Source organism: Stomoxys calcitrans, chromosome 1 (assembly GCF_963082655.1).
Source record: "Stomoxys calcitrans chromosome 1, idStoCalc2.1, whole genome shotgun sequence".
Classification (NCBI taxonomy): Eukaryota; Metazoa; Arthropoda; class Insecta; order Diptera; family Muscidae; genus Stomoxys; species Stomoxys calcitrans.
The window spans coordinates 257,586,374-257,611,751 of NC_081552.1; the positions used below are offsets into that span (position 1 = coordinate 257,586,374).

The 25,378-nt window shown below is 39.1% G+C and overlaps 1 protein-coding gene across 14 annotated transcripts in view; it reads left to right on the forward strand.

The window, feature by feature from the left end:
- LOC106087168 (putative uncharacterized protein DDB_G0291608) overlaps positions 1–25,378 on the forward strand; it is a 65,940-nt gene that overhangs the window by 28,684 nt on the left and 11,878 nt on the right. For 10 of the 14 annotated variants that reach the window (XM_059366007.1, XM_059366210.1, XM_059365985.1 and 7 more), the window contains exons 4-7: positions 9,321–9,494; positions 9,572–9,896; positions 14,417–14,515; positions 19,285–19,362. In XM_059366007.1, coding sequence (XP_059221990.1) covers positions 9,321–9,494; positions 9,572–9,896; positions 14,417–14,515; positions 19,285–19,362 — 676 coding nt within the window. The remainder of the gene's footprint in view (positions 1–9,320; positions 9,495–9,571; positions 9,897–14,416; positions 14,516–19,284; positions 19,363–25,378) is intronic. The other 4 variants (XM_059366261.1, XM_059366299.1, XM_013252116.2 and 1 more) reach the window with 4 other exon arrangements.

The window sequence follows — 25,378 nt, forward strand, 5'->3', positions numbered from 1 at the left end:
GAGCCAAATTGACAAAGTATGTTGAAGGGCCTAACACAACTCACTGTCCCAAATTTCAACAAAATCGGATAATAAATGTGGCTTTTATGGGCCTAAGACCCTAAATCGGCGGATCGGTCTATATGGGGGCTATATCATGATATAGTCCGATATAGCCCATCTTCGAACTTAACCTGTTTATGGACAAAAAAAGAATCTGTGCAAAATTTCAGCTCAATATCTCTATTTTTAAAGATTGTAGCGTGATTTCAACAGACAGACGGATAGACGGACGGACATGGCTAGATCGTCTTAGATTTCTACGCTGATCAAGAATATATATACTTTATAGGGTCGGAAATGGATATTTCGATGTGTTGCAAACGGAATGACAAAATGAATATACCCCCATCCTTCGGTGGTGGGTATAAAAATGTAATTGATCCAATTATAAAAATTTTTGAAATTTTCAATTAAAGTTTTAATTGAACCAATTAAAAAAATGTTTGAAATTTTTGGAAATTTTCAATTAATTTAATCTCCATAATCTTTGGTACACAGAGGTACATGAGGTGTGTTGTTGAAAAAGGTCCGTGGGCACCCCTATAAACATAAAATCCACCCCCGCGAGGTTTCTCCAAAAAATGTCGAGTGTCGAGAAGGCTGCCCTAAAGATTTGTAGTACGTTGAGACGGACGACCATGTCCGACGAAGGTCTCAATCGGGTCAATCCGGTACTTAGAACCGGATGCCATGAAATTTGCTATAGATTTGTGGAAAAGTCCCCTACATATCGTAGGGGAAATCATTTTTCGATTGAATAGAAACAAGTCAAAAGGCTTTACGTTCGGCTGGGCCGAACTTTGGACATCCACCACAGATATATATATTAAAAACCTTTCGTCATAATACAGTAAAAAAAGCATCATTTATGAATCCATAGTAGCTATATCTAAATATAGTCCCATCTCCACCATTATCAAGAAGGCTATAAAAAGGGTCTAACACAACTCACTGTACCACATTCATCGGTTAAAAAATGCATCTTTATGGGTCTTTTAACTTAAATCGGTAGATTGGTATATTATATGACAGCTATGTCCAAATATAGACCGATCTGAAGCATATAGAACAAGAAATGTCGAGGAGCTTAACACAGCCCACTGTGCCCGAGAACTTAAATCGGGAAATCGGTACAAATGGCGGCTATATCCAAATATAGCCCGATCTTGAACATACTCGATACGAATGTCTATGGTCCAAGACCTCAAATCGAGAGATCAGTCTATATGGCAGCTATATCCAAATCTGGACCGATGTGGGCCAAATTGAAGAAAGATGTCGAAGGGCCTAACACAACTCACTGTTCCAAATTTTTTCAAAATCGGACAATAAATGCGCCTTTTATGGGGAAGTGGTACAAATGGCGGATATATCCAAATATAGCCCGATCTTGAACATACTCGATACGAATGTCTATGGTCCTCACGCAGCTCATTGCGCCCAATTTGAGCAAAATCGGTTAATAAATTCATCTTTTATGGGTTTAAAACATCAAATCGAGAGATCGGTCTATACGGCAGTTATATTCAAATCTGGACCGATCTGGGCCACATTAAAGAAGGAAGTTGAAGGGCCTATCACAACTCACTGTCCCAAATTTCGGCAACGTCGGACAATAAATGCGCCTTTTAAGGGCCCAAAACCTTAAATCCAGAGATCGGTTTATATGGCAGTTATATCCAAATCTGGACCGATCAGAGCCATATTGCAGAAGTATGTCGAGGGGCTTAACTAAACTCTCAAATTTCGGCGATATCGGACAATAATTGCGCCTTTTATAGCCCCAAAACCTCAAATCGGCGGATCGGTCTATATGGCAGCTATATCGAAATCTGGGCTGATCTGAGCCAAATTGAAGAAGGATATCGAAGGACTTAACCCAACTCACTGTCCCAAATTTCAGCAAAATCGGATAATAAATGTGGCTTTTATATGCCAAAGAACCTAAATCGGCGAATCGGTCTATATGGGGGCTATATCAAGATATAGTCGGATATAGGCCATCTTCGAATTTAATTTGCTTATGAACAAAAAAAGAATCTGTGCAAAATTTCAGCTCAATATCTCTATACTTAAAGACAGACACACGGACACGGCACAATCCGGTGGTAATTGGATAATTTATGCACCCGAATTCGGCACGGACATTGAGTGGCCTTATAAATAAAGGGTGATTTTTTTGAGGTTAGGATTTTCATGCATTAGTATTTGACAGATCACGTGGGATTTCAGACATGGTGTCAAAGAGAAAGATGCTCAGTATGCTTTGACATTTCATCATGAATAGACTTACTAACGAGCAACGCTTGCAAATCATTGAATTTTATTACCAAAATCAGTGTTCGGTTCATTCACCGTAACGTTGCGTCCAACAGCATCTTTGAAAAAATACGGTCCAATGATTCCACCAGCGTACAAACCACACCAAACAGTGCATTTTTCGGGATGCATGGGCAGTTCTTGAACGGCTTCTGGTTGCTCTTCACTCCAAATGCGGCAATTTTGCTTATTTACGTAGCCATTCAACCAGAAATGAGCCTCATCGCTGAACAAAATTTGTCAAAATTTGAACACATTTCGAACCGAACACTGATTTTGGTAATAAAATTCAATGATTTGCAAGCGTTGCTCGTTAGTAAGTCTATTCATGATGAAATGTCAAAGCATACTGAGCATCTTTCTCTTTGACACCATGTCTGAAATCCCACGTGATCTGTCAAATACTAATGCATGAAAATCCTAACCTCAAAAAAATCACCCTTTATAAGTCACTGGTGAATTTTGTAGTTGAAATTTCAACAAAATCGGTTGATAAATAAAACTTTTATGAGCTTCAGACCCTTAACCGGCATATCGGTCTATATGGAAGCTATATCTAAATACAGTCCGATCGGAACCATATTTGAGTCGAATGTTGGGAAGTGTAAAGCTACTCACTGTTTCAAATTTCAGCGAAAACGGTTAAAAAATAAAGCTTTTATGGGCTTCAGTCCCTTTATCGGGAGATCGGTCTATATGGCAGCGAAATCCAAATATAGTCCGATCTGAACCATATTAGGGCCCTATGTTCATAGGTGTAAAACTACTCACTGTTTAAAATGTATGGGCTTTAGACCCTTATCGGCAGATCGGTCTATATGTCAGCTTTATCTAAATAGAGTACGATTGATCCATATTTAGGTCAGATGTCGGGAGTTTTGAGCCTCCCGACATCTGACCTAAATATGGATATGGGATATGGAAATATCCCACTGTTTAAAATTTCAGCGAAATCGGGTAATAAATAAACCTCTTAAGGGCTTCAGACCCTTTATCGGCAGATCGGTATATATGGCAGCTATATAAAAATAAAGTCCGATCTGAACCATATTTGCGTCAGATGTCGGGAAGCCTTAAACTACTCACTGTTTCAAATTTCAGCGAAATCAGATAAAAAATAAGGTATTTATGGACATTAGACCCTTTATCGGCAGATCTGTCTACATAGCAGCTACATCCAAATATGGTGCGATTTTGCCCGTTCAAGAATTTAACCAACGTGCATCAAAAAGCCGTATCTGTGCCAAATATATATACTCCATGGGGATATTTCGATGTGTTACAAACGGGATGACTAGATTAGTATACCGCCATCCTATGGTGGTGGGTATAAAAATGATTGAATTCATCAAATTTTTAATTGAAAACGATTTTATTTTCAATAAATTTTTTGATTGAGTATGTTTTTGCGATGTTTTTTTTGTTGAGTGTGTATGGGAGTAAATCTAATTGATCGTGAATTTAGAAGGAAAAATATTTTTTTATCAATCTTTAAATGTTTTCGGTAAATTATAAGCTCTACTCCTTTTGAAGAAAAAATAATGCATAGACTTAATATTTGGCTAATGCATTTTCATTAAATCGTCATTTCTTTCCTAGTTGTGCCATTTTGCTTTTCACTGCTTAATATACAAATATGGTTGAGTTGGATGGATGTGTAAATCGCTATCGGTGGTGTTGTTTCAAGTGCTCATTTTCTGTTACTGGAACAAACAATTTACAATTTTTATGGCCAAGGTCGTCGCCGTTGTTACTCAACGACCAGCTAGCTCTAGCCCCAAATGTACATTGAAGTATGGTGTCTTCCTCCACTACTCTACGACACAGTAGTAGCGCTCATATCTTCTTTTCATCATCTTCCGCCAAAGGCGAGTGTAGAGTATACAGCGCCGCTGTCAGTCAGTCAGTCAATTGGTGGTGTGGTGCTTGTCTTGATGATCCAATGCAAAAATAGGAAAACGTGAATGACACGGTTGCCTATCGAATGCCGGAGGCAGCCATTGTGGCTAGCTATGTCTATGGCATGTGGTTTATTGTGGAGCCAGCATGTCATTGAACTTCTATGGGCATATTTAATCATCGCATTTTTTTTAAACGTAAGGCGCTCTCTTTTTTTACTCGCTCACTCTATGTTTGTGCGATGGTCTGTTTGTTTATCTTAAGTCTTTAGCTAAATTTAGTTGAGATGACACACATCAGACAGACAGGACGGCCTATTAAATGAGAAAAAAGCGTTTCATAGAGCTGAAGCGAACAGTGGTTTCTCCATGAACAACGTCTTGGAATTGGATCAATGTCTATTTTTATGGGCTCGCTTAATTGTTTATTAATGCGCTGTTATTTGCTTCTCTTTACATGAGAAAGTTGTAGAGGCAACCAACATTTGCCAACAGACAGGTAGAGATGATGAGGCCCATTTTTTGGAATATTTTATTAGGCATGGTTTGTTGCCCCAGCTCTTCCCTTGGTTTGTTTACCTTTTTTTTACACAAATGATTTTATTAGCCTGCATTTGTTTATGTTGCTGTAACAAGAAGAAAAACAATGAGGGCCATAAAATGAAAACGAAAACAATTTAATTCGTTCGACACCATTAAAGAAAAGTGAAAATTATTTTGCTAGTCCGTCGTTGCCCCTGCACTTTCTTTATTCTTCCTTCCACCCAAACCATTTCTAGTTTGGGGCGCTGCGATGTTGTTTTTTGGGTGTTTCTTTAAATAACCAACTGCTCTGGGCTATGCCTTCTTTTCACTATTCTGTGTTTAAGTTGTACGAAGAGTTTTATGCTCATTTACTTCCCTATTTTGCAGCAGGTTTTTGGTTTTTATACCCTTCATCATAGGATGGGGGTATACTAATTTCGTCATTCTGTTTGTAACACACCGAAATATGCGACTAAGAACACATAAAGTAATATATTGGGTTGCCCAAAAAGTAATTGCGGATTTTTCATATAGTCGGCGTTGACAAATTTTTTCACAGCTTGTGACTCTGTAATTGCATTCTTTCTTCTGATAGTTATCAGCTGTTACTTTTAGCTTGCTTTAGAAAAAAAGTGTAAAAAAGTATATTTGATTAAAGTTCATTCTAAGTTTTATTAAAAATGCATTTACCTTCTTTTAAAAAATCCGCAATTACTTTTTGGGCAACCCAATATATGATCTTGATCGTCGTTACATTTTAAGTCCAACTAGTCATGTCCGTCTGTCCGTTCGTCTGTCCGTCCGTTCGTCCGTCCGTCCGTCCGTCCGTTCGTTCGTCCGTCCGTCCGTTCGTCCTTCCGTCCGTTCGTCCGTCCGTCTGTCTGTCCGTTCGTCTGTCTGTCCAAAGCACGCTAACTTTTGAAGGAGTAAAGCTAGCCGCTTGAAATTTGCACATATACTTCTTATTAGTTTACGTCGGTTGGTATTGTAAATGGGCCAAATCGGTCCATGTTTAGATAGAACCGATCTTAGCTCTTGACTTCTTGAGCCTCTAGAGGGCGCAATTCTCGTCCGATTTGACTGAAATTTTGCACATAATGTTTTAATATCACTTTCAACAACTGTGCGAAGTATGGTTCAAACCGGTTCATAACCTGATATAGCTGCCATATAAACCGATCTTGGGTCTTGACTTCTTGAGCTTTTTGAAGGGGTAATTCTTATCAGATTTGGCTGTAATTTTGCGCGTGATGTTTTGGTATCACATCCAACATTTGTGTGAATTATTGTCCAAATCGGTCCATAACCTGGTATAGGTGCCATATAAACCTATCTTGGATCTTGACTTCTTGAGGGCTCAGTTCTCACCCAAATTGGCTGAAATTTAGCATGAGGTGTTTTGATATGACTTCCCACAACTGTGCTAAGTATGGCGCAAATCGGTACATAACCTGATACAGCTGCCATACAAACTGATCTGGGATCTTGACTTCTTGAGCCTCTAGAGAGCGCAATTCTCATCCGATTTAGTACAAATTGTGTACAACGGCTTGATAGCTTGATACAGCTCCCATATAAACCGATCTACCGATTTTGCTTCTTGAGCCCCGAACCGGACTATAACTTGATATAGCTCCTCCTCCTACTCCGTCCTTATTCATTATTCTTTGTTTGCCTAAAAAGAGATACTGCACCAAGAACTCGACAGATGCGATCCATGGTGGAGGGTATATAAGATTCGGCCCGTCTGAACGTGGCACGCTCTTACTTGTTCATACTCTTTTAAATATTTATCTGATTAGCATTGTTTCAAAATTTTTAGCACCATACAGTGTTGGTCAAAAGAAAACTGTCAAATTGTATAGTAGAGAAATGATTTTGACATTGTTATGTGATTTGCTATCGAGTTCACGAGTGGATGTTTGCAAGAAAAGTAACAGCAATTTGGAAAGCTTTTAAGATTTCTATGGCATCATCAGTTCGTTTTAAAGAGCTGAATATAAATACTGAGAAAAGCAAAACCGAGTGGTTGTTTTACTTTTTGCATTTCTTCCGAACATTAAAAATCAAAAATGGATAAAAACCAATTTATTTTGTTCAGTTCTCTTTCACTTTTCAAGTTTTGGTAATAGATTAGGTTAGGTTAGGTTGAAGTGGCAGTCTGCTGTCAGACCCAGACATTTTCGTCCATTGCGGTACCACAGTAACAGAAGTAGGAAGATGCCTTCTAGTTCCTACCGTTAAACCATCCAGATCGCTTTAAAAAGCCCAATAAGTTGCGAATGTTTACATCCACTAAATCCGACAGGTTCTCAAAGAAATGAGAATCTAAAGTGGAACTGCTTTTGAACGTCAGTGAGATGTTCTATAGTCTCTCCTTCTTCGATGTCCTCACAGCTTCTGCAAAAGTCGTTGCTGGCAACCTTCAGTTTGTCAGCATGTTTTCCGATTAGACAATGACCTGTCATGATGGAAGCAATGCCTAAGACGTCTGTTCTAGTCAGTGACAGCAAAGCGGTAGACCTCTTCAAGTCTAGATTTTAGGCCCCATAGTTTTGGAATGCTCACAGCCCCCTTTTTATGCTCATCTATCATTCGTTGCCCTTCGGGCCTGATCCTGAAAACTTAGCTTACATGTTGATAGAAGCACCTATTCGATATGACCAGTTCTAGATCTTTAGAATACACCCCAAAGCCCACCTGGTCATCTAGGTTGAAGCCAACCGTACAGAATTCGATCTAGCCAAGTCCAGGTCCAGGTAGGAATTGCATTTGTTGTTGATAAAGGTCATTCGGAATTGCAATTGATCTTTGACATTTTTCTTCAATCTGGCCCATATCGGTCCAGATTTGGACATAGCTGCAATATAGACCGATCTCTCGATTCAAGGTTTTGGCCCCAAAACAGGCGCATTTGTTGACCGATTTCGCCGAAATTTGAGCCAGTGAGTTGTGTTAGGACCTTCGACGTTCTTAAAAGCCACATTTATAATCCGATTTTGCTGAGATTTGGGACAGTGAGTTATGTTAGGCTCTTAGATTTGGACATAGTTGCAATATAAACCTATCTCTCGATTCAAGGTTTTGACCCCATAAAAGGCGCAATTATTGTCCGACGACGCCAAAATGTGGGACAGTTAGTTGTGTTAGGAACTTCGACATTCTTCTGCAATTTGGCTCAGATCGGTCCAGATTTGGACATAGCTGTTATATAGACCGATCCGGCGATTTAAGGTCTTAGGCCCATAAAAGTCACATTTATTATCCGATTTTGTTGAGATTTGGGACAATGAGTTATGTTAGGCTCTTCGACATTCTTCTTCAATTTGGCCTAGATCGGTTCAGATTTGGACATAGCTGCCATATAGACCGATCTCTCGATTTAAGGTTTTGGGCCCATAAAAGGCGCATTTATTGTCCGATTTCGCCGTAATTCCGGACAGTGAGTTGTGTTAGGCCCTCCGACATTTTTCTTCAATTTCGCCTAGATCTGTCCAGATTTGGATAGAGCTGCCATATAGACCTATCTCTCGATTCAAGGTTTTGGCCCCATAAAAGCCACATTTATTATCCGGTTTTGCTGAAATTCGGGACAGTAAGTTGTGCTAGGACCTTCGACATCCTTCTTCAATTTGGCCCAGATCGGTCCAGATTTGGATATAGCTGCCATAAAGACCGATCTCTCGATTTAAGGTCTTGCGCCCATACCGGATTTTGACGAAAGGTGGTTTTCGCCTTTTTACTTGTTCATGGTTAATTTTATATTTCTATGTAGGTTGTTAAGAGCGTGTGGCATGTTCGTTGTTGCACTTTTAGGAATAATGGTAAATAAATCTTTAATGTATTTCAAAAGTGTTTTAGGCTTAGTAGTCAAGTTGTTTACGAAATCAATTAGTTATTGCTCCATAACAATAACAGCCATTATTTGCGAGTCTGCTGATCCCATTGGTAGACCCTTTCTCTTTTGTATGTATATTTTCTGTTCATACTGGAAATAACGATTCTCAAAAATGCAAAACTTGAGAGTTCTTAGAAATAGCTTCCGTGTCTTCTTGGTAAATGCTGTGATCTCTTATATTTTGTGGAAATAGTTTAACAAGGATATGTTATTCTCGATATACCCTAATACCCAAAATGCGTACGCCAAGTTTTCTTCTATCAGTTCGATCATTGTTAGCGATTAATTTTGCTTCCTTGTTTATTTTTTTACTCTTCGCACTATCGCAGATTGTTGACCCCAATTTAAACAATTGATGGAGGCAAATACCAGAATAAGTGCCACCAGTTTCTCTACGTTCACTTGCTCTTTGTTGTTTTGTGTCTGTCTGGCAGAGCTGTCTGCCTGTATGGCTTCATTATCTTCTTTGTTCCATTTGATTGCTGCAGCTGATGATGGTGTCGCATTCATTTTCTTTCCCAGCTTTGTTATCATAATCGTCTACAATGCATTTTTCCAAACTTAAGTTTTCTTTGTCTACTCTTTGTGACTCTCTCTCTCTCTCTCTCATGCCTTTCCTTCCTTTCGATCTCTTGCAGTGTCAACAAAATCAGTACCCTACAGCCATTCGAAGACTGCCTGAAATTACAGGAATTATATTTACGTAAGAATAATATACAGGACCTAAATGAAATTGCCTATCTGCAAAATCTGCCCAACTTGAAATATTTGTGGTTGGAGGAGAATCCATGCTGTGATCGTGTTGGACCAGGGTAAGTTCTGAAAAGAGAAACAAATCTAATACGAGTATGATTGTAAATGTTCTGTTTTTCCTTTCGCTTTTTTTTAGATACCGTGCCGTTGTTTTGCGTGCTTTGCCAAATCTTAAAAAATTAGATAATATTGAAGTTACACAGGAGGAGGTGGATGAGGCTCTACGCTCTGGCAGTGGGGGCGGTGGAGGAGGTGGCGTTGCCGTTGAGGATGATACATATGAGGATGCTTATGAACAACAGCAGCAGCAACAGCAACAACAGTTGTACGAACAACAACAGCAACAGTATCAACAGCAACAACAACAGCAGCAGCAACAACAAAGGCAATCACAAGCACAACAACCACCTCAGCCTCAATATCGAAGAAGTTCCAGTCCCCAAAAAGAGGTAGGTCAAAAAGTAAGTTGAAAATCGTTCAGTTTTTTCCCCCCTCCTTGGAAACACCATTTTGTACACTAACTGAAAGTTTAATACCTTTGATGAAATATACAAATAACAGAGTGGGTTGATGGTAAACTAATCACACGACTAATAATGGATGGAATTAAATATTTAAATCTGATATGATTGAAAAAGAATTATTTTTGTTAAATGAACGTGAAAATATTTTAAGAGCTATTTGTAACCCAAATAAAGTTTATTGCTAACGCATTATGATGTAGGACTTGACCTCGAATCGTTTTCATTTTCTGCTTTTTTTTTGAGCTACCTCCTATAAGATTTGTTGACATGGATTTGTATCGATTTTTCGATCGATGATTTCGAGTCATATGATATTCTTTACTTGAGGTGTCCCCATTGCAAATCGCTTATCCAGCAAGCTATACCTTCCCCTAGTTGTATAATTCGTGTGTCGTTTCTTGCCACTTCTAAAACGAGTCGTAATCAACTTGCAGTTTGAAAGACACAGAGATAAGATAAATGGAAAGGAAAATCAATTCTTTTCGCTCTCTCTAATACAAACTGGACCTATCGAAGGCATTCGACACGGTCAGCCATGGCAAATTATTTGAGGACATCGCCAACACATCCCTCCAGCCAACCTTGAAACGCTGGTAGGGTGATATATCCGGCACTGTTCAACCTCTACCTATCCTCCATTCCACCCCTCCAGACGGCATAGAGATCGTATCATATTCGGACGATTGTACGATCATGGCATCAGGCCCCCCCACCCATTGTTGATATCTGCGAAAGTTTGAACGTCTACCTCAACGGACTTGCCTCATATTTCGCTGTAAGAAATCTGAAGATATCTGCCACCAAATCTTCAGCCACATTGTTCACTTCAAATACGAGTGAGGTGAATACTGTGCTGACTGTGATGGTAGATGAAGAAATGATTCCGACCATCAAGTGTCCCAAAATACATGGCAATTTGCGATAAAGTCAAAAGTAGAAACAAGGTCCTCAAGTCACTTGCTGGCAGCACTTGAGGTGCAGACAAAGAAACCTTGTTGACCACGTACAAAGCAATTGGCCGGTCTGTGGTAAGTTAAGCATCGCCAGTGTGGTCTCGTCAACTTTGTGACACGCAGTGGAATAATATTCAGATCTGTCAGAATACCGCACTCCGAACTGCGACGGGCTGTCTCCTCAGTTCTCATGTGAACCACCTCCATCAGGAGTCAAAGATCCTACCAGTACGAAGACATAACTACATGCTGCCTAAGTAATACCTTTTGGGCTGTTATCGCAGAGACCATCCAAATCATCATCTTGTGGATAGATATCCACCGCCCAGATGCCTTAAGGCAGATCTACAGGATCTAAAGCGTGAGGTTCAGCGTTACAAGAGAGAACCTTTAGATCAAGCGGAATATCCAGCAGATCTAGACAACATTCATGCAGACACGGTAGTAGCGAATCCCATCACGCTCATCTGCGAATTCCACTGCCTGCGCCGGGAAATTGGGCCGCTCTTGGGGTATTCGACAGGCTGGTATAAAGCAAGCGGCTGCTGTGTTAATGATGTCTCGTATGATTCCTCCAGGTAACTAGCACATCCGAAGGGGGTGGCAGTTCACTGAAGCGGCAATTGGTATACTCTCTGAAGCCAGCCCAATCGGCTTTCTTCTGATTGATAAACGTTCGGCGCTCAGTGGTTATGAAGTCGGGTGGTCGGTCCATGGTGAGAATTATGGGGAGGTGGTCTGACCCCAAAGAGATGACTTCTTGCAAGAATATGTCAGGGGATGCAATGGAAATGTCTGGCGAGCTGCTGCACCTTCTCGTAATCATAGTGGGGACATCCTCATTCACCGTGCAAAACGTGGAGCTGGTCGTTACCTTGGGCAGAATGCCATGAAGCGTGATGCGCATTAAAGTCCCCTAGAAACCGACGATTATGGCCAGATAGTTACCCACTTATGTCAGGGTTGTAAACTTGGCCATTAATTGGGACACAGCTACCAATCGGCGGTATGTACACGTTGCATAGCTCTATCTCGGTTGTACCGGACCTGACTGCTATCCCCATGCACTTCATGTAGCGCCAGGCGCAGGCGAGATGGGTCTATATTGCACGGAATGGTGTATCACGGAAGCCAATCCCCCTCCTCCATTCTTTAAGCGATCCTTACGTAACACATTGTATCCGTGATAACTGTGCAAGCTGCAGGTGTTGGTCAGCTTTGTCTCCTGGATCGCTGCGACCAATATGCTTTTCGGACTCGTAAAATCTACCATATCATCGATCTTGCAATGGAGACCGTTGAAGTTAAGTTGCAAAAATTATACATTTCGCGGCACTGGCCCGGCAATACTGGGGGTGAGATGCTGTCGTTGCGTATATTGCCGCACGGGATAGGTCAGGGGGGTCATATAATCCGACGACGAGGACGCAGAAGGTGACGCACATCACCTTGCAACATATTCAGCATGACTATACTTCCGTAGTGAAGTGAGGCCAGAGCAAAAACGGAAATGTACCCACTCCATGAACCGGTTACACCTCACCGACACCGACCGATGATGGAGGCGGTTGTGGCAAACCGAACCGAACCAGGGTCCGGGGTTCTTTTCAATACCGGCACGGACCAGAAGCTTGCGAAGAAGGCACTCAGGGATGTGCCTCTCCCATTCCGAAAAAAGACGAACACGTACACTGAGGCGGCAGACCCTGCTGATGAGGAGTTCAATCCGGTGCGTACAACCGGCTGCCATGGGAAGCTTTGGTCTGTCACTAGTGTGGAATAACAACGAAAACAATTGTCCAAGTGTATATAAGATGCCAATTATTGAGGATTATGTTCTAGTTGTTTTTGTAGAGTCGCGCTTTCGTGAGTAATTGTATTTTAAGCAATATTCAAATCAGTGGCATAATATTCCTGACAATCTAAAACATCTCAGATCCTCAAAAACCTTGGTATATGGTATTTATTTTCCGCTGCAGATTCATTTGACTTTTCTTAGTTGTTGAAGATATCTCAATTTATTACAATCAATGACTTGTACATTCACTTGTATATGTGCTGTATTACTACTGTATTTTTGCGGAAGAAACTACTTTGAAAGAATTACCATTAGCTCTTAAGTTTTTTGAAATGAGTGGCATAATATCCCTGTCAATCTAAAACATCTCAGATCCTCAGAAATCTTGGTATATGGTATTTATTTTCCGCTACAGATTCATTTGACTTTTGTTAGTTGTAGATGATATCTCAATTTATTACAATCAATTGCTTGTCTCTTCACTTGTATCTGTGCTGTATTACTACTGTATTTTTGCGGAAAAAACAACTTTGAAAGAATTACCATTAGCTCTTCTTAAGTAGTAGCTCTCTTTATGTACATAGGTATCTCTAATGCTGCCATTTTGTTTAAAGAGGACCAATTTAGTAATCAATTAGTTTGAATTTTATACTTTACTTGTAGTTGTGCTGAATTACTACTGTATTTTTGCGGAAGAAACAATTTTGAAAGAATTACCATTAGCTCTCTTAAGTTTTTTGAAATGAGTGACATAATATCCCTGCCAATCTAAAACATCTCAGATCCTCAGAAATCTTGGTATATGGTATTTAGTTTCCGCTGCAGATTCATTTGACTTTTGTTAGTTGTAGATTTGGAAGATAGCTCAATTTATTACAATCAATTACTTGTATATTCACTTGTATTTGTGCTGTATTACTACTGTATTTTTGCGGAAGAAACAACTTTGAAAGAATTACCATTAGCTCTTCTTAAGCAGTAGCTTTCTTTCTGTACATATGTATCTTTAATGCTACCATTTTGTTTAAAGAGTACTAATTTAGTAATCAATTAGTTTGAATTCCACACTTTAGTATGATGGCATTAGAAATTCATACCGTTTTACATTTTGGCATTCACCAAACCCTGGTATTTTCTTCGCATCTTAGTAAGTTTTCTCATCTGTGTTTTCAGGGATGTCGGTTAAAGTGTTTGGCTAAGAGCAAATCCTTACACTTCTGTATGCAAATGTTGGGCCAATCATTTAAAAAACTGTCATAAATATCCTTACCAAAGGGAAAAAATAAACAATCAGATATCGTTTTTACCTTGAACTAAACCGAAAAGCAGTGAAATGGAAGCTTGTGTAACGAGCACAATTTGCTCATTGCTAAATTTAACGAATGTTTCCAAAGGTGGTTTCCTCACTGCCACACTTCAATACCTGATTTGACCTTTATACAAATGAGACACAAGAATGTAGATTGCTTCTTACCCACATTGATATCGTCGTATACAAAGGATTCATAAATTTGTTTTCTTACAACTACCATATTTTCTTGTAGTCTTTGGCCTAAACTCATTGTTGTGCTCGTTCTCTACTCCTTTTTCTCTCTTATTCATGCTGCCTATAACCATATTTTTTGGATGTCTTGAATAATTAATGAAAATAAAAACCTACGAAACGAACAAAAACTAAAACAAATTTCTTCGAAACAAAACCAAAGCCTGCTCAACTAACGAGTCCTGCCACAACAGAAGAAAGTGTAAGCGAAACGAATGCCAATGCAAATGGTTCATCATCGAAAGCCTCAACGCCCTCTCAGGTATTTGCCATAGAAAGTCATTGCCATCCACATCATCCCCACCATCTGACAAGAGGGCTTTTCCCAAAGAAGCAGAAAAGTCTTCTTTTGGGGTGGTGGTAGTTAATATAGAAATTGTTGTTGTTTTCACTATTTCTTTATTTTTCTTCTTTTTGTGTTGTTATTATTATGAGTGTAACTCTTTTATTTTGTTGTGGGTGAACTTCATTCGAAAGGAATAAATTATAATTCCCTCTTCCTTTTTTGGTTTGGCAAATGATTTTTTATTGTTTGTTTGCTACGCTGTTTTTGGCTTTCTTCATTATTTGGATATTTTGATGTTATTTCTTTCTAATATCAAATGATTTATGAGGCTACTTGCACACTGGAAAAATAGTGAATTTTTAATAGAACAATTAACAAAACTTTTATTCTAAATTTAACTTGGTAAACAAAGTCTAAGTTAGTACTCTAGACGCTCTAATAGATTGTGTACTGGATTACAGTTCGTGGGGGAAGAATGTGTTGCATGAATTCTTCACTGAGTACCACAGTATTCAAGAGACCCTGACTGATCTTAAACTTTGTAATCAACTTTGTTGAATAATAAATCAGAATTGCAATAAAGATCATACTATTGCCCAAAAAGTAATTGCGGATTTTTCATATAGTCGGCGTTGACAAATTTTTTCACAGCTTGTGACTCTGTAATTGCATTCTTTCTTCTGTCAGTTATCAGCTGTTACTTTTTGCTTGCTTTAGAAAAAAAGTGTAAAAAAAGTATATTTGATTAAAGTTCATTCTAAGTTCTATTAAAAATGCATTTACTTTCTTTTAAAAAATCCGCAATTACTTTTTGGGCAACCCAATACAAACATCAAATTTAAGATTTACTTGCTATTTGAATAAAAGCATTGCACAAAATGGTTTATAGCCGGACAATGTCCTGCAATCGAATTTTAGTAATGTAAATTATTATAAGCCCGGCTGAAATGGGATAACTATGAGCACCACTGGAACTTTGAGCTCCGACTTGTGTGGTGTCGGGCGCATTCTCAGGTTGCAGATGGTCGAAAGCTCCGTTTTTATGCGGAGTAGCTGCAAATGCGGCCGCGGGCAGTCAGCGATTTTCGAGAGTAGAGTCTCAGTGAGGAGTCAGGTGGCACCGGCTCTTAATTAAATACTGAGTGCCAATGATACTCGAGATGACGAGGCGAGTTATTGGCGCCTTCAAATAACCAATGGCCAACATCAGCGTCTGTTCCCAGGTTAGGGGCGGCTGGAGGCGAGCGTCGGATCTTGGAGCAAGCGGCTCGCCACAACGAGGGATACATGTGTAATGCCACAAAACCCATGCGGTTGGGGGGCTGGGCCTGTAACCCACCCCCGGAAAACTACTATGAGAAACAAAGGAAGAGTAGAAACGGACCCACGCAGACGAAAAAAGGAACATGATTTGCGGATCTGCACCTGGAATGTCCGCACTCTTTATAGAGAATGTGCAGTATACGCGCTGGCGGATGTATTAGAGAAGTACAAGGCAGATATTACCGCCTTACAGGAAGTGCGACGGACTGGGAATGGCGTCACTACAATACCAAACGGTGACGAACTATACTAAAGCTGCCATAACACGAGGCATGAATTTGGCTGTGGATTTGTGGTAAGTCGGAGACTGAAACACCTTTTCTCCAGCTTTACTCCGGTGGATAAGAGGCTAGCCACAATCCGCATAAAAGCCAAATTCTTCAACATCAGCCTTATTTGTGCCCATGCCCCGACGGAAGACAAAGACGAGCAGACCAAGGATATTTTCTACGAGCGCCTAGAGAGAGAATATGATCGCTGCCCCGCCCATGATATTAAAAACGTTCTGGGAGATTTTAATGCGAAGATAGGGAAGGAATACATTTTTGGTTCAGATATATCGTCTAGTAATGGGTTGAGGCTGATTGATTTCGCCACGGCAAAAAACATGGTAACAGATTTCAACATAAAAATATTCACAAAGCCACATGGCTGTCACCCAATCAAAACACAAGGAACCAAATTGATCACGTTGTGATAGATGGAAGACATTGATCCAGCGTGTTAGATGTACAACCGATCCATGGAGCGAATATAGATTCGCATCATTACCTTGTTGCAGCAAAGGTTCGCACCCGTTTGAACATGGCGAGGAAAGTACGATCTGACGCTGCACGGAAGCTGGACATTGAAAAGCTGCAAACATAATAAATGACAGCGGCATACTCCACTCGACTGACCCAACTGCTTTGTGAAAGCACTCCTTGTTCCAATGATATAATGGTGCAGTGGCAAACTATTGCCCATTCCATGGAAAATGCCGCGAAATCCGTGCTTGGGTATCGAAAGCCTCCTCCTTGAAACCCATGGTACGACCAAGAGTGTTGAGATGCTACTGAAGCCAAGAATGCGGCATATAGAGCAACCCTGCAATCAGTAGCAAAGCGCCAGGTTAAAGAGAGGTATCGGTAGAAAAGTAGAGAGGAGAAACGTCTATTCCGCAGAAAGAAGAAAGAAATGGAAAGACGTGAGTGTGAGCAAATTGAGATGTACAGGAGTCAGAATGAAGTCCGGAAGTTCTACCAAAGTATTAAACATCAAACCGATGGCTTTGGTGCAGGCACATCCTCCTGCAGAGACAAAGAAGGAAATCTGGTTACTGACACAGATAACATGCTGAGGATATGGAAAGACCATTTTACCCAACTGCTAGTGTCTGACGTTGGCGGCGAAGAGGATACGGCAGAACCAATCCCTGATGATAGTATAGAATGTTCACTTCCTAGTCAGAATGAGGTCCAAATAGCAATGACCCGACTAAAGAACAACAAGGCAGCAGGAGCCGACGGGTTACCCGCTGGACTGTTTAAGACCAGAGGCGATAAGCTGTAAAAGGCGTATGGATCAGCTTATCTGTGCAATCTGGCTAGAAGAACGCATACCCCATGATTGGAACCTCAGCATACTATGTCCCGTACATAAGAAAGGAGACCAGACGGAATGTGCCAACTACAGAGGATTAAGTCCCTCCCCATCGCATACAAGATACTCTCGAGCGTACTGTGTGAAAGATGTAAACCTAAAGTCAATGAGATAATTGGGCCCTATCAATGCGGCTTTAGACCTGGTAAATCCACCCTGGACCAGATATTCACACTGCGTCAAATCCTAAAAAAAAGACCCGAGAAGGACAAATCAACACCTACCATATTTTTGTTGTGTACAAAGCCGCCTTCGACACTCCTTTATGTTCAAAGGTATTTTAAGCCATGTCTGAGTTTGGTATCCCTGCAAAATTAATAAGACTCTGCAGGATGACACTTGCTGATACGCGTTCCTCAGTAAGAATAGGAAAGAATTTCTCCGAACCATTTATTACCAAACGAGGTTTCAGACAAGAAGACAGCCTATCGTGTGATCTCTTTAATATCCTGCTGGAGAAGATTATACGAGATGCAGATGTGAATAGATATGTCACACTAATCACAAGAGAACACATGCTACTCGCCTCTGTCGACGACATCGACATCATAGGTCGGTCACCGGAAGTAGTAACTGCAGCCTTTGAAAGAATCTAGAGAGAGTCAGTGAAAATGGGTCTGGCAGTAAATGGAGATAAGACGAAATGGATGGTTTCAACTCCCAAAAAGCCTTGCACAACGGAGCAGATAAAGAAAATGGAGAAAGTCGGGAACCACAACTTTGAGATAGTCAGAAACGTCATCTACCTCGGCAACGCCGTAACCGAAACGAATGACACCAGCTTTGAGATTAAACGAAGAATAATACTGGCAAACAGATGCTACTTTGGACTAAGTAAGCAGTTTAGAAACAAGGCCACCTCTCGACAGACGAAGATTACACTATACAAGACACTGATACAACCCGTGCTGTTATATGGTTCTGAGGCATGGGTACTTGTGAAAGCAGATGAGGCAGTGCTTGGAGTATTTGAGAGAAAGAATCTTCGTAAAATATATGGAGCAGTTTGTGATAATGGAGAATATAAGCGACGTATGAACCACAAGCTACATGAGCTGTATGACGACGATAGCATAGTTACAAGCATCAAAATACAACGACTGGGTTGGCTAGGTCATGTCAGAATGGATGACGAAGCTCCAGCAAAGAAGTCTTTTGAAGGCAAAGACGGTGGTACACGCATACTGGGAAGACCAAAAGCCCGATGGAAAGATCAAGTGCTGAGAGACACCTTGAAACTTGGTGTCAGAGATTTTAGAATGGGCGCAGAAGATCGAAGTGCTTGGATCGCTATTCTACGTTCGGCTAGAGGAACAAATATTCTGTCATAGCCAATTAAACAAACAAATAAGCTCCTAACAATAAATTTTAGACATAAAAAATTAACTACCATTCTTACTCCCTCTGAGTATTTTTTTTTTTCAAATAAAAATAACTGGGTTCTGCAATTCACTTTTTTTTCTTCAGTGCAAATATTCTAATTTCATATCTGTTCCTTTTTATGGAAATGTTGTCATTTCCAAATTTGGTTTTGTGTATTACCCACTTCGATATGTTCATCATTTCTTGAACTGTTGTTTGTTTATTTAGAATAATTTATTTATTTTCGTTTTTTTTTTGTTTGCGAAGAAATTAATTGATTTCGTTTCACACTCTGATCCAAAGCAATTAAAACGCTATTATGTATATCAACAAACAATATTTGCAAATTCCTTTTATTGCTCACCATTTTTCCATTTTTGTATTGAAAAAAAAAAAAAAAAAACAAAAAACGTGAACAGGAACAACTACTACACTCACCATCGCCAAAATATAATTCGACACCAAAAGAAAATCGTTTATCGTATCAACAGTATGATGTAAGCATACCAACTTTGTATTTCAATTTGTTGTTATTTCAATCTTAAATAAATGAGAATAATATGCATGCATAATACACTGAAAGAAATGATACATTCAGAAAGTATCAACTCAATGACACAACTATAAAAAAATAAAAAAAAAATTAATTTTGCATGAAAATGTTCACGTTTGTTTGAATTTTAGTAAATTGATATGTTGGTAAACTTTAAAAAATACTTTTTTGTAAAAAACTAGCTGAACCGATCGAGAGATCGGTCTATATGGCAGCTATATCCAAATCTGGACCGATCTGAGCCAAATTGAAGATGGATATCGAGTGGCCTAATACAACTCACTATCCCAAATTTCAACAAAATCGGATAATAAATGCGCCTATTATGGGCCCAAGACCTTAAATCGAGAGATCGGTGTATATGGCAGCTATATCCAAATCTGGACCGATCTGGGCGAAATTTCAGAATGATGACGAGGGGCCTTTCTTAAGTTACTGTCCCAAATTTCGACGACATCGTATAAATTTCAGCAAAATTGGATAATAAATGTGGCTTTTATGGGCCTAAGACCCTAAATCGGCGGATCGGTGTATATGGGGGCTATATCAAGGTATAGTCCGATATAGCCCATCTTCGAACTTAACTTGGTTATGGACGAAAAAAGAATCTGTGCAAAGTTTCAGCTCAATATCTCTATTTTTAAAAACTGTAGCGTGATTTCAACAGACAGACGGACGGTCATGGCTAGATCGTCTTAGATTTTTACGCTGATCAAGAATATATATGCTTTTTAGGGTCGGAGATGGATGTTTCGATGTGCTGCAAACGGAATGACAAATGAATATACCTAACATTCTTCGGTGGTGGGTATAAAAATACAGATGTTTCAGCCGATGTGTGAAAGCTCGCTTTGCCGTGGTGAAGTGTAATCCGTCTTCGGCGGTAGGTTTTCCTGATTTCTTGGAAGACAACTGGCGAACAAATGGTTGTGTACCACTCAGAATTGACTGTGCGACATATCCAGTTTTTTCGAAAAAACAGGCGATCATTTGCTTGGAAGTGCTTCGTACGCGATCAACTTTTGTTGGATTTGGCTCATCTTGAAACACCCATACATTCAATTGCTGTTTACTTTCGAACTCATACTCGTAAATCCACGATTCATCAGCTGTCACGATGACATGGACGTGTTCCGAAGCATCGTGATCGTATTTTTGGAGCATTTCTTTCGTCCAATTGACACGATTCTTTTTTTGAGCGATTCACAAATTGTGTGGAATCCAAAGCGAACATATTTATTCAACGGTCAAATGTTCATGCAATATTGAATGTATGCTGGTCCCACTAGTGCCTAAGGTTATTGAAATTACATGATAGGTCATATGACGGTCTTGCAATATCAGTTGGCGTACAGCATTAATGGTTTTTGGAACAACAACTGATTTTGAAAAAGACCTTCACGAAATTCGTCTTGGAGTGAACTACGATTTGGGTTGAATTCACCATACCCATCGACAAACACTGGTCCTTGATTGAGTTTCATCGCCAAAAAGTTGAATTAAGTTCATCGATGCACTGTTGTTAAGTTAATCCAGGTCGAAAGTTGTAAAAAATAATCGCTCGAAAATGTTCACGATTTAATTCCAATTTGTGGGCGAGATGAATCTTTTATGTTACTGTAAACAACACAAAAAGCGCTCGTATGTCAAAATGTTCTGAGTACATATAACCTCAAAACTGTCCAGCTTTACGATAGAGCTGTCAGTTGGCAGGTTGCAACACAAGGGTTGTCCAATCCCGAAATATAAAAGGCAACCCTCGTATTTTATGAAAAAAAAAATTAATTTTGCATGAATATGTTCATGTTTGTTTGAATTTTAATGAATGAATGATTACAGAATCATTTTGTTCTGACTTAATTTCCCTAGCATCCCATTAAGCCCTAAAAAGACCTTATGTTCCACGAACTTCCTCCAGTTGATCTTTTTCGCATTACTGTATAATTTTCTCCACTTTATCTCTTGGCATTGAATGCATGAGATTGGAGAGGATGTATAAAATACTTCAAATTGAATTAAATAATTGCTTTGTTCTTGTTTTTAGTATTTATTATCTGTTATCGCATGATATCGATGCTATCCAGTACAATGTTGTACAGAACATCTGAATTGAACTGGATAAAACTAAAATTAAACGCCGAAAATGTAATAAATCCCAGGTTAATGTATTTTATCTGCTTAGAACTCTAACTAGATTAATGTATCTTCTCTGGTGATAAGAGCTAAGGCCGTACATTTGTATTGATTTATTTTAAATCAATTCAAGCTAATAACTTTTCACTTGGCAACTGGTTATCTTTATGCCTAATACACTCCTTTCCGAATTTTTATGCAAAGATTAGCCCAGATTTTTTGCATCAAATAAATAATCAAATAATTTATAATCAATCAACGAAAGCATTTTACATCTTGGCTTTCAAATTGAAAGTAAGGCATAAAGGCTTGTTTAATTTTTTTTTGTTTGTGAATCATACTTTCATTGATCACTGTAGATGGAGATTAATCTATTTCGAACAAGTTTTTCGCCACTTCGTTAGTTAATGATAACATTCTTCTTCTAGCATGCAAAGAAATTGTAATTTTTATGGACATGTTCTACATAGTTGCTCCATATCGAGCAAATAGAAAATATTGAAATCGTCCAAAATGGCATATTATTAGCCATTAAGAATATGATTTTATTATATGTTTGGGGTTTTCCCAATAACTTGTGTAGGTTTGAGTTTAATTTTGGGTTATATCACCACAATTTATATAAAGTTTCGTAGTAATTCCTTAATGGGCCAAGTCACGCCATTAGCGGGGTCATTTGCAATATCAAACTTCCGGAAGATTATCCACAGGCAATTTTCGTTTCCCCCACCAGCCAACCGATTTGCAATATCCATGATGTGTTAGAAAACAGAAATGGTGAAAATGATTCAATTCAAGACCACAGCATGTCATCTATAAATGACATGTTCTTCTTTAAAACTCTATCTTTAAATAGGAGATTGTGGTGCTGATGATAATGGTTGGGTGGGTCTATTTCCACTGGCTTGCTTGGTGGTTAGGTTTTTTTTTTCGCGTTAAGATAAGCATCTGATTTAATGCGGCAAAATGTTTTCCATTTCTTTGCTTTTATTTCGTTTTGGTGCTAAACAGCCCTCCACTAGAATAGTAGTGCTAATTTGTACCTGAGACATTCACATGAATTGCATGGGAATAGTGTTTTTGTTGTTCGCACTTTTAGGTTAATGATATTTATTTGTTGTTTTTGGGGGCTATTAAATATTCACACCAGAGTGGACACAGGACGACCATTAATTCTCATAGGATTTGCCATTGGTCTACTACTCGTGTTACTGTATATGGAAATTTATGACTTTTGGTCATGTAATGTTAAATGATGGAAATGAATATTAGAATAGGAAAATTATTTAGAAAAAAAAAGAAAAATTAGTTTTGGAAACTTTTATTTAAATTTCCTAGAAATGAAGTTCGCTCTGTAATTTTGTATGCTATTTTGGAATAATTGCACTACGGAGTAAAATTAAGATATGTATAACATGTACATTAGAGTGCCCCAAAAAACAAAAATTTAAGAAACTCGTACCTTCCTTTTTTTCGTTTTGATTCCAGTAAGCAAAATACGAAATATCATGGCGAATGGTTAACGATAATCCGTGTCGATATGACATCCAAATTCCGATGTAGTGCTTTTTAAGGAATTCAATTGATTATCTTAGGCCCTAGCCGTGTGTCTGTCCGTCTGTCCGTCCGTCTGTTGTAATCACTCTAGAGCCTTCAAAAATTAAGATATTGAGCTGAAATTTGGCACAGATTTCAACAGACAGACGGACGGTCATGGCTAGATCGTCTTAGATTTTTACGCTGATCAAGAATATATATGCTTTTTAGGGTCGGAGATGGATGTTTCGATGTGCTGCAAACGGAATGACAAATGAATATACCTAACATTCTTCGGTGGTGGGTATAAAAATACAGATGTTTCAGCCGATGTGTGAAAGCTCGCTTTGCCGTGGTGAAGTGTAATCCGTCTTCGGCGGTAGGTTTTCCTGATTTCTTGGAAGACAACTGGCGAACAAATGGTTGTGTACCACTCAGAATTGACTGTGCGACATATCCAGTTTTTTCGAAAAAACAGGCGATCATTTGCTTGGAAGTGCTTCGTACGCGATCAACTTTTGTTGGATTTGGCTCATCTTGAAACACCCATACATTCAATTGCTGTTTACTTTCGAACTCATACTCGTAAATCCACGATTCATCAGCTGTCACGATGACATGGACGTGTTCCGAAGCATCGTGATCGTATTTTTGGAGCATTTCTTTCGTCCAATTGACACGATTCTTTTTTTGAGCGATTCACAAATTGTGTGGAATCCAAAGCGAACATATTTATTCAACGGTCAAATGTTCATGCAATATTGAATGTATGCTGGTCCCACTAATGCCTAAGGTTATTGAAATCACATGATAGGTCATATGACGGTCTTGCAATATCAGTTGGCGTACAGCATCACGAAATTCGTCTTGGAGTGAACTACGATTTGGGTTGAATTCACAATACCCCTCGACAAACACCGGTCCTTGATTGAGTTTCATCGCCAAAAAGTTGAATTAAGTTCATCGATGCACTGTTATTAAGTTAATCCAGGTCGAAAGTTGTAAAAAATAATCGCTCGAAAATGTTCACGATTTAATTCCATTTTTTGGGCGAGATGAATCTTTTAAGTTACTGTAAACAACACAAATAGCGCTCGTATGTCAAAATGTTCTGAGTACGTATAACCTCAAAACTGTCAAGCTTTACGATAGAGCTGTCAGTTGGCAGGTTGCAACACAAGGGTTGTCCAATCCCGAAATATAAAAAAGCAACCCTCGTATTTTATGAAAAAAAATTAATTTTGCATGAATATGTTCATGTTTGTTTGAATTTTAATGAATGAATGATTACAGAATGATTTTATTCTGACTTAATTTCCCTAGTATCCCATTAAGCCCTAAAAAGGCCTTATATTGGGTTGCCCACAATGTAATTGCGGATTTTTTAAAAGAAAGTAAATGCATTTTTAATAAAACTTAGAATGAACTTTAATCAAATATATAATTGCCATTTTGTTCGATAACCTTTGGCCACCTTCCTGGCAAATTTAGTATTCCACGCTCATAGAACTTCTGGCCTTTATCTACAAAAAACTGAACCAAGTGCGATTTTATAGCCTCATCATTGCCGAAAGTTTTACCATTTAAGGAGTTCTGCAAAGATCGAAATACAATAACTGGTAGTCTGATGGTGCAAGATCAGGGCTATATGGTGGATGCATCAAAAGTTCCCAGCCAAGCTCACTCAGTTTTTGACGAGTGACCAAAGATGTGTGCGGTCTAGCGTTGTCCTGGTGGAATATGACACCTTTACGATTGACCAATTCTGGTCGCTTCTCCTTGATGGCTGTATTCAATTTGTCCAATTGTTGACAGTAAACATCCGAATTAATCGTTTGATTCCTTGGAAGCAGCTCAAAATATACCACACCCTTTCAATTCCACCAAACAGACAGCATAACCTTCTTTTGGTGGATATCAGTCTTTGAAGTGGTTTGACCTGGTCCACCATGCTTGGACCATGATCGTTTTCGACTAACGTTGTTGCAAACAATCCATTTTTCATCTCCAGTTATGATTCGTTTTAAAAACGGATCGAATTCATTGCATTTAAGGTGCATATCACAAGCGTTGATTCGGTTTGTTAAATGAATTTCTTTCAATACATGTGGTACCCATATTAAAATTGACGCCAAACAAACAAATGTAAACAAAATTTCGCGCACTTTTTTTCTAAAGCAAGCTAAAAGTAACAGCTGATAACTGACAGAAGAAAGAATGCAATTACAGAGTCACAAGCCGTTGAAAAAATTTGTCATGTCTATGTTACTACTATATTACCGACAATTACT